The sequence below is a fragment of the Canis lupus genome, chromosome 19, assembly GCF_048164855.1.
Source record: "Canis lupus baileyi chromosome 19, mCanLup2.hap1, whole genome shotgun sequence".
Classification (NCBI taxonomy): Eukaryota; Metazoa; Chordata; class Mammalia; order Carnivora; family Canidae; genus Canis; species Canis lupus.
In genome coordinates, this window is record NC_132856.1 from 30,416,883 (window position 1) to 30,433,092 (window position 16,210).

The 16,210-nt window shown below is 43.1% G+C and overlaps 1 protein-coding gene across 5 annotated transcripts in view; it reads right to left on the minus strand.

The window, feature by feature from the left end:
* PTPRG (protein tyrosine phosphatase receptor type G) overlaps positions 1-16,210 on the minus strand; it is a 706,326-nt gene that overhangs the window by 54,812 nt on the left and 635,304 nt on the right. For all 5 annotated transcript variants that reach the window (XM_072785567.1, XM_072785566.1, XM_072785569.1 and 2 more), the window contains one exon: positions 3,183-3,274. In XM_072785567.1, coding sequence (XP_072641668.1) covers positions 3,183-3,274 — 92 coding nt within the window. The remainder of the gene's footprint in view (positions 1-3,182; positions 3,275-16,210) is intronic.

Here is a 16,210-nt window from a genome sequence, read left to right on the forward strand (position 1 = left end):
ATTAAAGGTTGTGTTTTTCTTATATTGAATTTCTTATTCGTGACATAGTTGGATGCTAATAACCAGAAGAAACCATAAGAATAAAGAGAACAGTGGGTTGTTAAAGTGCATCATAAATTATAAAATACTTTACAAATGTGACTATTAAACAGGTCAGTGGGGATTTTGTTTCAGAAAAAGGAAAGAATGTGATTAAATGGAAAAATCTTTAAAGAAGGGTCTTGTAGAGTAACTCTTTCCCAGCTAAGGGTGAACTGAGTTGGTTTGTCTTGGCATGCCCCCCATGAAGGTGTGCTGTCTGTGAAAGCAGAGAAAGAGTGGCCTCACTTTTGGTTTCTCCAGGTCCTTTACCATCATGCTGCACTGTGGAATCTAAATTACTTCATTCTTACAGATGTGTTCCAAATAAACACCATGGATTTCTCAGTCGGTGGAGAATTTGAAGCAATTTTCTTTCCATGTGCTTATACTACCAGGGAGTAGGAATTAGAAAAAACGCACATTTAAAAGAAATGCTTTTGGGATGTGAGTACAGTAACCCCTTCATCTGGGGGTTTTAGTTACCTGCAGTCAACTGTGGTCCTGACACGGGTGACCCTCCTTCTGATATATGGTCAGATGGACAGTAGCAGCCGAATGCTACCACACAATTCCTACATCATTCACCTCACTATGCAGGTATTTTATAATCTCAAACCATCACAAGAACAGTGAGATATTTTTATAGAGAGACCACATAACTTTTATTATAATATATTGTTATAATTGTTCTATTTTTAGTAATTATTGTGAATCTCTTACTGTGCCTGATTTATGAATTAAACTTTCTCACAGGTATGTACATATAGGAGAAAGCAATATACATAGGGTTTGATAAGATCTGTAGTTCCAGGCATCCACTTGGGCTGGTGGAACATATGCCTCGTGGAAAGAGGGGGTCGGGTGGGGAGGCCTACTGTATTATTTACCTTGGTGATTAAACAGTTAGCTGGGAAATGGAGCAAAAAACACTCAAAGCCTTTGTGGTCTGAAATACCTACCCAGAGGTGTGGTAAGGCAGGCACAATCGATGGCATTGTCCGAGGATTCTAGTGAAATGAAAATCCTCAATTCCAAGGCAAAGAGCAAGGTGTGGTAGGCTACACCCAGTGAATGTGGTTCAGTGTTTGGGGACAATCTTAACCTGGGTACCAGGCAAATGCTTGCTCTCCACGGCTGCCCAGATGAACAATACCATGATTTGGGAAGGAACGCTTCAACAACTGACATTTCTGGCTTATAGTTTCCAAAATGCTCTTACATATAGCATGTGGTTTTTAACACTACCTCAAGTGCAGGTAGATTAGGCACCCTGTTCACTTTACAGATTCTAGGAACTAAGGCTCAGAGAGGTCAAGGCATTGACCAAAGTATTCATGGCGGAAGCAAGGGCGAGATCCTAGGTTTTCTGATTCCCTGACCAGGGGGAAAAGAAAATCAAAATTGAAAGACAGCCCAAGAAGTATGTCATCACTTAATCTTTTAGAATGGATTTCACCTGCACAGATACCAACAGCTGTGTTTGTCAGGGACTCAATTCAAGCAGAGATAGAGACGCTGAGTCATTTTCCAGACGTGAACACATATTCTAGGGGACGCAAGAGGGAAATGATCATACACACGCTAGTGCACAAATCCTATAGATTCAGCAAAAACTACTCCTTCCATGCAAGTGGGAGACTGAGGATTCCTATCTGCTTCCTCTCCCCTCAAGGGCAAGAGTGCAGTTTCCTCCACCAAGACTCAAGGGTGAGTAAGGGTCAGTGAAGAAGAACAGAGAATAACACAAAACCTATCTTATCTGTCTGGGAATTGTTTTGCAGCCATGAAATGGTCCAGTAGGAACTTAACCAGAGACTTTTCCGCTACCCTTCTTATTTCTGTGTAACAAGCGTTAGTGAGAGAAGCTGACCAGAATGGAGAAAACATGGCAAATTCCAGCAATACCTAATGACTTAACACATACAGACACGTAAAGATCCAATTAAATCCTCAACTGTAACTGCACCTAGTGAAGATTTTTAAACAACAGAAGCATTCCGTGGCACTAAGAGAATTACTGTACCTTTGAGCTTCAACAGATACAGCCTTTGAAAAACTTTAAGAAATGTTTGCTGGTATTAATTCATTTATGCAGAGAATTAAAGAATGCTTACTTTGTGCCAGGTAGTATTCTAGCACTAAGGAGACATCCACTTGGCTTTATGAAGCTCTCATTGTAGAAGGAAGAGACAACAAACTCACAAGTACAGTACATGGTATATTAGATGGTGAAGACCTTTTTTGGAGAATGAGGGGAGCTGCAGGTGTGTGGGACACAGCGCTATAGTAAAAGCAGTGCCTCTGTTTATTAAAAAAAAAAATGCCAGGAGAGTAGATGTTGGAGATAGCTAAAGATAGACATTTGCTAAAGATAGCTAAAGATAGAGTACGTAAAGAAACCCAGAGGACGAAAGTTCAAATTTGGCAAAAAAAGGGAAGGGATGCCAAATAAACATGGTGGGAGCCATCTTCAATTCCCACATCCCAACTACTACAACTAACCGCTGCTGAACTTCTAAATATTTACTGCATTTGCTAGGATTTACCACAGTACATTCCACCAGCCCCTACTCCTAACACTAACGAAGTATTTCATCCCTTTACCTGAGGACCAATGAAATATGCCTTGGACCAAGAGGGTATGCCTAGACTTCCACACAAAATCCTAAGAAGCAAAACTTCCAACACTAAGTATTTTCAGAGTAAGGAATCTCAGGAGAAAACTCGAGAAAAATGTATCACAAATTGGGATTTTAAAAACAATTTTTGAGCAAATTGCCTATCCAAATGAAACTCAGTCCAAGTGGATTGCAAATATCTATGCTTTCCCTTTTGTCTACTGTTACTTCCCCTCCCTGCATGTGAGTCTATCCTGTATTAACTAACTCATAGTTATTTGCTCCTCTCAAAGAGGACTTCCTCACATTGCAGATACATAAAGGAGCAAAAATTTCATTAAATCACCCTTAGTTAAGGATCTCGTAGACAGGGCAAGCTTTCAAAGGCTATGAAAATAATATTTTGTCATGGCTGTCACACAAAAGTACAAACAAAAGAGAAAAACAATTAGCCCATTGGAAATACGAGTGTGTCGTACTTACCCGGGATAGGAATAATAGGGATACTTTCATTGGGGACCACCCGAGGTGAACTGCTATCTTCCACATAGAAATGAGCTGTCTGAAAACATTTTCTGTGTAGGAGAGAGAAAAACATGCAAACAGTGAGACCAGAGAAATACACTTCGAGTTCATTTTTCAATTCTTCTTTCACAGATTTTACCAGCTTTAAATACCACACAGCACTGAGCGCAAACCCGTGGAACAGTAACAAGATTTAAGAAGGACAACATTCAGTCTATTGGACGAATCCCCAAGCGCTGAAGAATATTTATTTTTTATTGTACCATACCTATCCTGATCGTCAAAAAGGGAAGAGCTTAGTCGTGAAGCGCTCAAATACACGAAAACTTGGCATAAACGGAGCAAAACTTGCTGCACAAACCGTTAAGATCACCCCACACTCTTTCTAAACCTGACCTGTTACAGAGGAGGAGTAATTTGGTATTCTAAACGTCCCGCACCAAGTTCAAAACCACACCTCGCACCCTCCCACACGCAGTCATCAAACAGCCCAAGTACACAATAGCACCACATTGTTGGTGCTCAGCAGAGGCCCCCGAAGCCGCAGACAGCTCCTGAAGGGGGTCAGGGGGCTTGAAGGGGGCAAGCCCTCCAAATCCGAGGCCCTTGCCAGACAACACTGGAGACGAGAACCTGAAGTGCTCAGGTGTCACCTGCCTGTTCTCGGTTTTATTTTACCTGTACTTCAGGCAAAGCAGGGAGCAAACACTGGTCATCATAGGACAGGCAGTGAACAGAATAGCCATCAGCAGCTCACTCAGCCTCTGCCTACCGATGCTGGCTGGCCCTCGGCTTTCCAGCATCCACGTCACTGCTCATTGCGGCCCTAATGAGCTGCCGGAAGCACAGGCTGAATATTTAATGAGGCGGCTCAGCGTGAATGGCTATTGTGACCAGAGAAGGGTCCCTGTTCATCTGGCGGAGGGGCTTCACAATAGCTGGCCCTACTGCTGGGTCTTTTAGCCAAGCAGGCGGCATCCTTCTGGTGCTCGGTGTCCCTGGGATCCAGCCCACTCCTCCGGCGCCTCACACCAAGCCCCGTTTATACACACTACTGCTTTGCTTTCCCTGGGGGCTGCCTTCCAACCACTAGAGCAAGTCAACCTCTCTTCAGAGTTGTCTTTGCTCATCTAATCCCAAGGATCCTGGGATGATTATGTTGGGCACGGCTTTCTTCTTTAAGCAGTGCCTGTTTCCAGACGGAAAGAAGCTCCAACCAATTGTACATTTGGGCACTGTTCTAGAAGCAATCTGGATTGCTGCTCCATGCCATTAGGGGATTCTGAACATAAGTCACTCCTGCTCGGCACATGTCTTGCAGGACTGCTCTTGCAGAGGGCTGAAAATGATTCCCCCCCCCCCCCCCCCATGAACTGCCTGGCATTGGTAATATAAATAATAAAACAAGTTTTCACCACTCATCCTTAGCTGCCTTTACCTAAATCGAGAAAGAATGTCAGTCAGCCTGACTTAAGCTACATGGATGTGAAATGCACAAAATGTTTTAGGGCTCTGATAATACCCAAATCTTCTACTGAATGTGAAAATGATGGAAATCCACGTGAAAAAAAAAAGCCACATGATTTTCTTGTCTGAGGGAATAGCTTCTTTCTGTTTCTAATTCAGTCATCAAGTTTTATAATCTTGGATTCCTCTCTCCCCCAAATTTGCACAGGTTTCCAGGAAGTAACATTCAAGTTAAAACCCAGATGACAGACTCCACAAATGAGGTAAAACCTTAACCGCCTAGTGGCACAGCTAGGGAAAACCTGCTTTAGTTGAGATACCGGACCATTCAAGTATTTACTAGCCCCACGAAGTGCTAACACTGAAATAAATGACATACAATTCATCAGGTCAGACTTGAACTAATGGGAAACACACACACAAGTCAGTCTCCTGTTTTAAGATATAATTACTATACTTATTAAATTTCCAGTATATAAAGCTATTAGTAGAAAGAATTGCTATTGGTCAAGGTACTGTTCAAGCCAGGTGACTTAGAAAGGATAAACTATATTGTCTATGCTTTTTCTGGAAGAAGGCAGGCAGACCATTCACTCACTGTTACGTGCGGAACCAACGATTCCAACATTCTCTTTGGGGAAAAAAAAAAAAAAAAAAAAAAGCAGTGTGTACCAAAGCACATCACACCCCAGTGCCCCATGTGCTGCTGTTTATAATGGATTTTCCCTGGAGCAAAATAAGCCTGTGATTGTCAGAGAAAAGCACACCACTGCGGATGAAGGTCAGAAATCTGGGAGACACAGCTCTCCACCTCTGCACCTTGGCGCCTGTCACACAGACTTCCCTCCCACACAAGGACTCATGTGGGCAACAGAACTTTGGGGAAATACCTTCCCTAAAATAAAGGTTTCAGTGGACTCAGAAAACATTGATTCAATACCAACTGCAGAGCACGGAGCGTGCAGATAAATGCCTTCTCCCTGCAATTGCCTAGAAGCTTTACAGCCACTTCCTTAAGCCTGGCTAACCATTCAAATTACATACATAATACATGATGTCAGCAGAAAAATTAGGAAATACAGATAGACAAAAAGGAAAAGAAATCAATTCAAGTTACTTCAAATCCTCTGCGTAGTGAGCATGACTATTAACATTGTGGGGTACACCCTTCCACACGCTTTTTCTTTTACTATTGACCCTTGGTCATTGGTGATGAGGGGCTAGAGAGGTCTGACCAACAAGATAGACAAGGTGCCTCTGTTCTCATGGTGAAGATTTGCAGCAAACAAGTCAACAAATAGTCAAGGGCCATGAAGAAAGTAATAGAGGCCGAAGTGCCACGGGAGCTGGGAGCTGCGACCCTGCGACCCTACGACCCTACACCCTACGGAAGAGGATTAGCCATGGGAAGCGGCAGGGGAGGACCCCTCTGGGCAGGTCAGGCAGCTCCCTCAGGAGGAGCAGAGCACAGTGAGCTTGCTTGGTGCAGGAACTGAAAGGAAGCCAGAGGTGAAAGCAGGGAGGGGCGGCAGGAGGGAAGGGGGGAGGGGCGGCCAGGAGCCAGATTCTGCCTGTTCCAAGGCCACAGGCTCCCCCAGGATCTACGGAAAATGGGAAGGCAGCCCAGGGCTTTAACCGGTGGAGGGGCACAGTCTGACTGGTCTCCTTCAAAAGGCTCATTCTGGCTGCTATGTGATGAGTGGTGGACAGGGCAGCAAAACTGGAGCAAGGAGATCCATCGGGGGCGACCGTTGTAATCACACTCACATGCAGACCCACAGACGGCCGTTTTCTCCTGTGCTTGGAACACAATACATCATACTGGACCTAACACCTTTATAACAAGTAGGAACCGACATACCTATTAACGCTGGTTTCCTCTCCCATTTTTATGGATGTTTAGATATTTGGCCCTTTAATCACTAATTACTGGAGGTATGCTTTATTTTCTTTTAAAGGCCTCCACCCCATCAATATGTCCCCCCTAAGGAACTGAGAACAGATAATTTTTTTCCAACGACCCTGACCTGGCTTAGCAATGACCAAATTAGGTAACTTCTGAGAGAGAATAGAGAGAAAGAGAGAGAGGGAGCGCACAGGAGCAGGGAGGAGGGGCAGAGGGAGAAGCAGACCCCCCTGCTGAGCGTGGGGCCCAACGTGGGGCTTGATCCCAGGACCCTGGGATCGTGACCTGAGCCAAAGGTAGATGCTTAACCAACCGAGCCACCCAGGTGCCCCTGGAGGTCTCCTTTGAGTAGGAGACTGACCCAGCTGTTAGTTTGGTATGGACTTTTCCCTACATTGACTTCACTGCACTGAGGTGAACTCTTGTGTGCAGAAATTAGACACTGTGGGAAAATTCATACCTACGAAAAGCAGCTGTTCAGGGTCAACATCACCTGACATCGTTTTAACTCCTTTCAGGGAAGTCCCACGAGAGAGTGTTTTTGGCCTTCATCAGCAGTGTACGGGGATAATCAAGTAAAGGCAGGCATTTTGAAAACGAGGGAAAAGAAAACACAAGTTTTCGTTCCTCTAAATGTTTCCACCGTGATGTGTTGTTCAAAGAGGCAGTACGGTCTCTAATTCTGAGCTCAGGAGAATGGAGAGAGAATTTCTGAGAATGCTCATGTGCGTCATGTGCACGCAACTTCAAATTTCCGTCTAGGTCCAGTTGTTTTTCAACTATGGTCTCCTTGAAGGAAACAAGATTCTAGATCATAAAGGGTCATTTTCTAAAATTGTAATTTCTCCACACTGAACATTCGTTTACGCAAATACCTGAAAACGGGAAGGAAAACAATGAAGTGGACCACGGCTGGAATCAAAAACACATTTACAAGTTTATTTACCTGTTACAGTCTGCTAGATCCGCAGCATACATTTTATGTCCTTCCCTTTCACTCTTTTCTCTTTTTCTTCCTTGCTGCCTCCACCCCATCAATATGTCCCCCCTAAGGAACTGAGAACAGATAATTTTTTTCCAACGACCCTGACCTGGCTTAGCAATGACCAAATTAGGTAACTTCTGCTTCCTCTAATCTACCTTTGCAACATATATTCTTTTTTTTTTTTTTTTAAGATTTTACTTATTTATTCATGAGAGACACACAGAGAGAGAGAGAGAGAGTCAGAGACACACAACATATATTCTGCTGACCTGAGTTTCCCAGTTTAGGTATGCCTCAGTTTTGGCGAGTCTTGAAGTCTCTCTCTCTCTCTCTCTCTCTCTCACACACACACACACACACACACTGCACACACACACAGCACATATCAGTAGGGTTTTAGTTAAGTGGTGGTCATCAATGAGCAGTACATATGTATCACTTTGATTTGGAGAGCTTTTAAAACACCCATGCTGGATGAGCCCCACTCCTAGTGATTCTAGCTGAGCGATTCTAGGGTGGGAGGAACAGGTCTGTGTCATCTAGAAAAACTCCCTCAGGGATGCTGGTCTGTATGGTCCCTGGTTAAGAAGCACTGTGATACAGGGGGGATGGTTCCAGAGAGTCTCCAGTGCTCTAAGAAAGCCACTGAAGAAAATGAAGCAGTCTCAAACGGCATGCACCATAAAAATGATGATAAAAAGTAAGCATCTAGAATTTATAGGGTCCCAGATGGGATAAAAAAACCATAGTTAAGAATTCAGGGATGTTAACATAATCCTCTCAAATACAGAAAAAAATAAACTGCATCTCACATACTTAAATAAGAATTTGAAAGGTCTTCTGCTCTGTTTCTGTTGGAACCTAAGTTCTCAGAAATAGGGTGGCATTTCTTGAAGTTGGAGCATAGTTTCTGCCACCCATGCTGGAGAAGTGTTTTCTCAGATCACAGATTTCTCAAGTGAAAGTTTTTCCTCCCAAAGCTATTCTTTACACCACCTTTGTGGACTGCTCTCCTTATCTGCCAGCAAATTAGATCTTGGTTTCTGTCGTGGAATCGAATTTGTATTATTTATTAAGCAGTTTGGATGTTCTGACGTCCTTATTCCTAGTGTCCCGTCACTTGGAACAAAACTGAAATGCTAGTTAAGATGGCTCTCTCAGGGACTCCAGGGTGGCTCAGCGGCTGGGCGTCTACCTTTGGCTCAGGGCGTGATCCTGGGGTCCAGGGATGGAGTCCTGCATCAGGCTCCCTGCATGGAGCCTGCTTCTCTCTCTGCCTGTGTCTCCGCCTCTCTCTGTCTCTCTTAAATAAATAAATAAAATCTTAAAAAAAAAAGAAAAAAGATGGCTCTCTCAAACTCATCCCCACGAAGAAATATCATGATAGAGTTACATCAGATATTCACTGAAGGCTTCTAGGTAGGAGCAAGAAGACACCCCAGTTGGCATCAGCTAATTTTTCCATCAGCTAATAGTTTCAACTAAAGGGGTACAGGGGCCTGAATGCAAACTAAAAGGGAGATGTGCATATGCCAACCCCTGAATTGGCTGCACTCCTTAGGCACCTCTCATAGCAAAACTGCCTTGCGGGACACCTTGGTGGCTCAGCGGTTGGGCGTCTGCCTTCGGCTCAGGGCATAATCCCAGAATCCAGGATCAAGTCCCACATCGGGCTCCTTGCAGGGAAGCCTGCTTCTCCCTCTCTGTGTCTCTCACGAATAAATAAATCTTTAAAAAGAAAAACTGCCTCTCTGCACTGAATGAGTCTACTGTTTAAACATATGCATTCTTCAGAACACATAGCTCCTGAATCCAAGCCAAATGTTTCTGGTGCCTGACCAAAGATGGCCTACCTATTAGGTAGAGGTGCATCTCATGAAAAGTTCTAAGTAGTAAAAAGCAAACATACTTTCTCTCTCACCCTCCATTCACTCATTCATTTTTAGAAAACTAACATGGGCTCTTAAGTTTTAAGACTTCTAGGAAAGGCTTGTCTGGAAGTCAAGAAGATAATGCGTGATACCCCTGCTAGTAGCTCATCAAATTGACATGGATTCTAGGGAGTGGCTCCCTTGGTTTCAAGCCCAACCCCATGATCTGTGGTCCAGGCCCATGTGGTGCCTGAGGCTTCATGGTAGGAGCAAGCATGGATGGATCAGTCTAGCTTAGAAAAAGTCCATGGACACGTTAAGTGTACAGTCGTGAACATTTGGTCTTGGACTAAAATTTCTAAAAATAGCTTCTCATTCCTTTAAATAAGGGAGAGACTTTGAAGAGAGAGGCTTTTTCAAAAACCAATAATTCTGTACTTGAGAAAGCACAGCACACATGTGATTAGGATACAGTAAAGATTGACCAGTATCAGTAAGCCATCAGTGTCAATTCTCTGAGCTACCCCCCCCCCCCCCCCCCCCCGCCAAACTCTGCCAGCACATGACAGGCCCAGCATGTTTAACTGGTTCTCATGATGAGAGGAAGGGGGAGAGAGAGGAGAGAGAAAGACGGAAAGACAGACAGACAGGCGCGCGCACACACACACACACACACACACACACACACACACACAATCCCTGACTGCAGCTGCTCTGACAGTACTTTATCAGTATCAATAATTACTCAAGCTCTAGAGACTTACTATTCAAATAAAACACAGCAAATGAGAAAGATAAGAAAGAAATCTCTAGACTTGGCATTCTCCCTCCCCATCTCCTTCCAGGAATTGGACACACCGTTAACACAGAACACCCCGAGTAACCAAAGTTGTACAGAAAGGCTTTCCTTTCTGTTGCTCCAGTGTTTTCCCAGGTATGTGCATAGAGAACCTCTGCTATCTTCATTCTTCCTTACACCTCTTTCTGCTCTTCTGACAGGCAACTAGGAATAATTTAGGTGATGGGAGACTTTCCAAAAGCAAAGTATATATCGGAAAGGGTCCTCAAAAGGCAGCATCTCCAGCCCTGGTTATAGGAGCAGAGGTTTCTGAGATGTACAGACATCTGGGCCAAAATATACATCCCTTTTGACAAGCAATGAGAGGTCCCATTGTTCTCAACCTGGGTCCCCAGCTCATTACAACATCCCTCCACATCACCACTGCCGGGACCCAGGAAAGTGCAGACCACATCACCATTCCTAGAGTCCTACAAAAACCTGGGATGACAAAATAACCAGATGATGTGTAGGGATCAGAAACCCAGTCACTATCTTCCAATTAAGCTCAATGGTTCTATAATCATATGAGGGTGACAAGGAGTTTGTCAGCAGTGTGCAACTCAAAATGCTAATTGCAGACTAGAACGGGCAGTTGGCTGAGCGGCTGCTGAATATTAATTAAGCAATCTTAACTGATTTATATACTGCCCTCATTTAAATTTACAGTGCCATGCCTGCTAATAATCCCATTTATTTTCATGCTGTTGAGTACAGAAATCACATTAATATTTACTTTTGTGAATGGATCTGTTGTAGTAAACCATGTATGAATAAGAGCCACTTGTAAATAGAAAGTTGAGAACATTCGCATGCCTTCAAGGAGGATGATTGAGAGCTGTGTTAAAAAGATGTGGACTGATTTATTAGGGCAAAATGTTTCTAGAAATTGAAGTGACAAAGACAACAATAGAAGGAAAAGCCTGTGGGCATTATTGGGCTTCTCCTCAAAGAGGAGTGTCTGCTTGAAATAACTCAGGGGTCCCACTTGGAAAAGAGCCCACCGTAAGTTCTGCGTTGTGATTTTTTTCGGATGCAAGCACTCACTTGCTGTTCAGTTTCCTTTACTGTATGTGAAATAATTCTGTTTGTACAACTCAGTTTATACTTGCATTATATTTTCAGGAAGGAACCTTCTAGAAAGAAGAATTCAGAATTTCACTTCTCATTTTCATGGTCTCCGAACCATAAAAGGCACATGTGATCTGACAAATATCAAAGTACTTTTGGGAATAATCAAGAGACGTATTTCCCATCAGAGCAATTCTGGAAATCCTGGGACATATGGTTGTCATACCTTGGATAAGTACAGCCTGTCAGATATGAGGAGGAGGTGAAGGGAAGAAGGAAAGAGGTAAAGTGAACCAAACCATGGAGATGGATGAGGTGAGAGAGGGTACATATATGAAATGAGGAGAAAATGTTTCAAAATATTTTGGATCTTATTTGGTCAGGGGAGATGGCCATTCAACTTTTGTTACAGCTGCAAGTGACAAAGATCTGATATTTGCAGGAAGAATTTCAGTGGCGGATACAAACTCCTGCAATGAGCATCTAAGGGATGTGGGAGGAAATAAATTATATACACCTAAGTGGTCTCGGCACAGGACGCTTTCGTGCTAAATATTAAGTGTGCCAAGCAGTCCTTGGAGTGACTGAAATACTGCTAATACTTTCCAGGAGAGAAGACAGCAGAGGTCATCTCATAAACCACATTTTGACCTGATCAAGAACCTGAACGGGGCAGTTTTTACATCGTGGCTGGCTTTAAGCAAGTGAGCTCTAGACAGTACTTCCCAGTCCTCCAAGCTCTTAACCAGAAAAGAAGGCTTGAAGTCAGGGGCTTTGTGGTAGCTATACCACACTTAGTTACGAACCTGGCTTGGAATGTTCTGAATTTCTGGACTGAGGCTTAAGGAACTCTCCACCTCCTCTTGCCACTGTTTTAAGGCACTGACACAATCTGCCATTGATGGAGCTGGTTAATGGGGACATGATGGTCTAACTCCTTTTGGGCAGGAGGTGGGAAATGAAAACTCACATTTCATTCACTACACATGATTCAGCACCTGTAATATACAGCGTTCTAGTAAAAACTTTTTGGTGACTATTTCATTAACATGCTAAGTCAGTCAGACTTTAGCTGAAAGAGTGTCATTTTAAGGATCTTGCAAGGTATTACATGTCTTTTCACCACACAGCCCTATGGTAGTACTTTTTACATACTTGGGACCATCTGGGAAGAGAAAAGTAGATTTAGTTATCATACTATCAACCAGGTCAAATTCTAAATGATTTAAGAATTTAACATTCAAATTTGAAACCACAGAAGTACTAAAATAAGTCATCGCAGAATGGAGACAGCCTTTCTAATGAGGATTCCAAATCCAGAAACCAAAAGAAGTTTATGGGTAAATTTGATTAAATGAAGTTGAAGACGCTGTATGAACATAGTTCACAGACAAACCACAGATGAGGAAAAAAATATTTGCAAGCCTTATTGCTGACAGTGATATCTCTCAATTAGAAAAAGACCAACAATGGAAAGGGAAAATGAGTGAAAGACTAACCGTTTAGAGCAAAAGAAACACAAAGGGCAAAAACATGAAAGATGCTCAGCCTCCCTCTTGATAAGAGAAAACACACTCCAGCTATATTAACACCATTGTTCTCACCCATGAGGTTGGAAAAGTGGCCCCCGTTTGACAATACACCATGCTGGGGAAGGTGCAGGGAAACAGGTGCTTGCACGTTACCAATAGAAGCCGCCCTGGGTATGGCACCGGGGAGAGCAATTCGGCGCCATCCATCAAAATTACAAATGCATGTAGCTCCTGACACAGCCTGTTTCCTGACTTTATCCTACAGATAGACTTATCTCCATGCACAATGACTTAAAGTTATTCACCTTGGTACTGCTCATCATAATAAAAGCCTAGAAGCAACCAAAATGACAGCCACAGAGGATTGGTGAAATCAATCAGGACAACTATACAAAGAAATACTGTGCTTCTGTAAAAAACGAACAAACAAACAAAACCAAACCAAGGAAACCACATTTGCAAAGACAAAAATCACGTTAAGCAAAGCAAGCAAGGCAAAGGATCGTGTATGCAGTGTTTTACTGTGTAAAAGGAGATCTGGGGCTATAGATTCATATTTGCTTACACACACCACCCCCAACGTCTGGAAGAAGAGACAACAAGCTAGCAGTCATGGTTACCTATTTGTGAGGAGGTAGGGAGTCAGGAGGGTATGTGATCAGAGGGAGATGGAGGGGTATATATAATAAATATTAAACTTTATGATTTTCAACCATGTTAAGTATTACCTATTCAAAATTTAAATCAACAGTTTTTTTTGTTTTTTGTTTTTTTTTTAGATTAAACACTTGGGTCTGATTTTTATTGTTGTTTTCTTCTTTGTCCTGGTGGGGATGGGGGTGGATAATCAGCATCACTTCCAGCAGCCACTGTCCTGCTTTTCTGGGTTCTGTTCACCCTCAGACTACACAGGCCTCCCCTCCCACTGTGGGCAGAGAGTGTTCCAGGCGAGTGAGGTCAGACCCAACAGGCAAATGGGTAGTACCCTGAGGTTCATGTGCATAGACTTGGCAACAGCTATTTTAACTGTTTGAAGGGTCGCTATTCAGGCAGCTTTTCGGGCTCTTCTCCTGATTCCCTGGCACATTTGGATGGGATGCAGACCAGGACAGGAAACGAGAGTGGATATAAAGAGGCCAACGCGGGAGACAGAGGCTAACAGCCCTGCTTCCCTCATGCATCTGCAGCCTGGTAGGGGAGGGCGGGGCCTCTGTCCTCTGGAAGGCTTTTTATAGAGTAGCAGAGGACAGAACTGGGTCAGGAGGCTGCTGCCAATGCTCCTGGGATAAGGAAGGAGGGAGGAGAAGGGAGAGTGGGCTGGTGGCCCTTCAGTCCACACAGCCATCAAGAGGAATGAGGAGCTGTAGGCTTTAGAGGAGCAGAGTATGGCAGGGCAGCCAGCAGAAGGAATGGGGGAGATCTGGCCCCCTCTTCATCATGGATTGATTAGCAAAGCACATCAAGCAGTGAGAGGGGGCACTGCTGAGGACACAGACCACCAATGGCTGTCCCAACTCAGCCACCCAAGCAGGGTAGCCCAGACGAGTAACTTCTCAGAATCTCTGTCTCCTCCTCCGCTGGGATGGGGTACCATATTACACACACTAAGCGTTTCCCATGTACTACCTCGTTTCATTTTTGCAACAACCCAATGAAAAGGAACTATCTTTGGACCTACTCTTAGATGAGGACACTGAGGCTCAGAGGGTTTTGTTCAGTTGCTCAAGGTCACACAGCTGGGAAAAGGTAGAACCACAGTTAGAACCAGTCTCTCCCTGAGCCGAGGTCGCTCTTTCTTTGCTACTACGTCATCAAAAAAGTAAAGTCAAATATGGAATTCATCATCAGGTGGATTCTATAAATACTTGTCGCTTCCCAAGATGGTTCTCAACTTCTAGATCTAAATGAAAGTCACTGTGCCCCTCCCCCCACCAAGCTTCCGGCACTCAGAAGTAGAGAAGAAACCAGAAAGACTGAACACCCTGTAACAAAATACATCCACCCACAAACTGAAATACATCTATCATAAGCCCACTCCCACACCTGGGGCTAGGAACGTAAGTGAGAGTTAATCACAGGCATGTCTGGAAAATGCAGAAATCAGATGTGCATTATCTCTGTGGCGTCCATGAGGTGATGCTGTTTGTTTTTTTTTTAACGTGTGACAGAAACACATTATATTCAGAACAGACTGGACATGAATATTAGGCATTTACATGATGTCAAAGGTACTCTCTAAGATTAGAAGTTGAAAGGTATACAGAGGGGTTTCTATTTCAGTTTTTACCTTTGGATTTTTGAAAACAGATTAGAAAATTGAAGACTTCAGGAAGCAAAAAGATCTTAGAAAGAATAATTATATTACCGGTGTCAGCAGTTACCCATTTTCCCTTAGAAGGCCAAAATCATGCCATGTAGCTTAAAAGAAGATAGATCGTAGAATTTCTCATTAATCTTCCACAATTCTTGTACTATACTTTCTCAGATCTCATAAGTATACCTGATTAGATGGAGAAGTATCTAAAATTTCATCCTAATAATCAGACTTATCCTCAACCAAGGGAGACAAATCGTTCCAGTAAAAATTCTAAGATAAATACTATAAATTGGTTCATTGAAAGTAATAAGAAACCACTCACAACACAGTATTAGTGAATTATCTTAATTGGCAGTATTAAAATATTAATTACCATATTAAGTAGAGTATGCCTAGATAAGCCTTATAAAAATATTATCAAGAGCGCATGTGCGGTGATTAAGATCACATGATCCGGACTTCTAAAGGTTTACTGTAAATCATTCCAGGACAATAATTTTTCCCAGTATTTAAGCCATTTAGAACGCGTACGCTTTCATTCTCAAAAAATTTCACTCTTATGGAAAAACATGCTATATCCCCATTTGCTCACTTCTCTCTTCCCTTCCTACTCTTCTTCCTTAGCTTATTTATACATTTAGGTTTCTAAAACACATTTTTCACTTGTAAGGCTAAATGCATGCTTTTTTTTTTTTTAAAGCTCTGAAACATGCACACATCTGAAATTTTGGAAAGATAATAGATGCAGCTGACATACACACCAACAAAGAACATTCCCAGTATGCCCCCTTCTAGAAATAAAAACAGCCCCCCACAGACCGCCAAATAAAGCAAAGCAAGCACACTCAGGACATACTTTCATTGCTACCAGCTACCAGCAAGCTGCATTGGTATTTGCAATTCTTACTTTCGGGAGTTGGGGCAAGACAGGTAAGTTGCAGCACTGTGCTGTCTAGAGGACTTTCATCCCCAGGACAACAAAACAAAAATCCAGCAAGC